This window comes from Diachasmimorpha longicaudata, unplaced genomic scaffold, assembly GCF_034640455.1.
Source record: "Diachasmimorpha longicaudata isolate KC_UGA_2023 unplaced genomic scaffold, iyDiaLong2 ctg00000359.1, whole genome shotgun sequence".
NCBI lineage: Eukaryota > Metazoa > Arthropoda > Insecta > Hymenoptera > Braconidae > Diachasmimorpha > Diachasmimorpha longicaudata.
Window position 1 is genome coordinate 1 of NW_026974102.1, and position 1,667 is coordinate 1,667.

Genomic DNA, 1,667 nt, shown 5'->3' on the forward strand with positions numbered 1-1,667 from the left:
ACACTCACGTGTGATATATAATTTTTATAATTGGTGTTGTAAAATGATTTAATGAATTTAATAATAATTTATTATTAATTGGTAGTTTAAGATTATTATTTATTTTAATTCAATGGTGACGTGATGTAATTCGTGAAAGAACTTTACAAGGTAATCATACTTTAAAGGTTTTAAAAAGAATTCAAATTGGTATAATTTTGTTTATTTTATCTGAAGTTATATTTTTTACATCTTTTTTTTGGAGATATTTTCATATATTTTTATCTCCTAGTATTGAATTAGGTAATAATTGACCTCCTAAAGAAATTTTAGTTTTTAATCCTTATAATATTCCTTTATTAAATACTTTAATTTTATTAAGGTCTGGGGCAAGAATTACTTGATGTCATAATTTAATTTATCAAGGGTTTGATTGAAAAGGGTGTCAAGAATCAATTAATTTGACTATTTTATTAGGGGGGTTATTTATTATATTTCAATATAAAGAATATTCTGAATCATTTTTTTCTATTTCTGATTCAATCTATGGTTCTGTTTTTTTTATAATAACTGGTTTTCATGGGTTACATGTAATTATTGGTGTTTTATTTATTATTATTTCTATAAATCGATTATTAAATTTTCATTATTCAAATTTTCATCATTTTGGGTTTGAGGCGGCTTCTTGATATTGACATTTTGTAGATTTAGTATGATTATTTTTATATTTATTTATTTATTGATTATCATTTTAATATTTGTATAATATAAAAAGTATATTTAATTTCCAATTAAATTGTTTAATTAATTTAATATAAATAATTGTATTTATAATTCTTTTATTTTTAATTATTTGTTTAATTTTAATATTATTAAATTTTTTTATTTCAAAAAAAAGAATTTTAGATCGAGAAAAAAGATCTTCTTTTGAATGTGGATTTGATTCTTTAAGTTTATCTCGTTTACCATTTTCTATTCATTTTTATTTAATTGGGATTTTATTTTTAGTTTTTGATATTGAAGTAATTTTTTTATTACCTATAATTAATTTATTTAAGATTTTAGATTTTTATGTTTGAATATATTTAAGATTAGTTATTTTAATAATTTTATATTTAGGGTTAGAATTTGAAAAATTTGAAGGATCTTTAAAATGAATTTTTTAAAAGAATAATAGTTTAATTTAAAATTTTTAATTTGCATTTAAAAGATATTTACTTAAATTTATTTTAAATTAAGAAATAAATATTTATATTCAATTACGGTTTGAATTTTTGATTTTAATTAATCCTTAATTGAAACCAAAAAGAGGTAAATTATTGTTAATAATTTTATTGAATTAATTTCCAATTAAAATAAGTATGAACAATAAAAATTTCTAATTTTAAAATTTTATGGTTAAAATCCATTTTTATTTTATTTATATAGTTTAATAAAAACTTTATATTTTCATTATAATAATAATATTTTATATTTATAAATTTAATATATATATATATATATATATATATATATATATATATATATATTTAAAGATATCACTCACGTGTGATATTTTCATTATTAAACTTTTTTTAAGCTATTTAAATAAATGATTATTAAAATAATATTAAAATATATTAATATTAATATTAATAAAAAAAAATTTAATTGATAAATTTTTTTAGTAAACAATAATTTTATTAAAT

The 1,667-nt window shown here is 15.9% G+C and overlaps 1 protein-coding gene across 1 annotated transcript; it reads left to right on the top strand.

The window, feature by feature from the left end:
• Window positions 1–23: 23 nt before the first annotated feature.
• LOC135172488 (cytochrome c oxidase subunit 3-like) lies at window positions 24–736 on the top strand (the record flags this gene model as incomplete). The annotated part of the gene is given in 1 exon segment (XM_064138526.1): window positions 24–736. A coding segment is annotated over 1 exon segment (699 nt), but the record flags the coding sequence as incomplete, so codon positions are not given.
• Window positions 737–1,667: the final 931 nt, after the last annotated feature.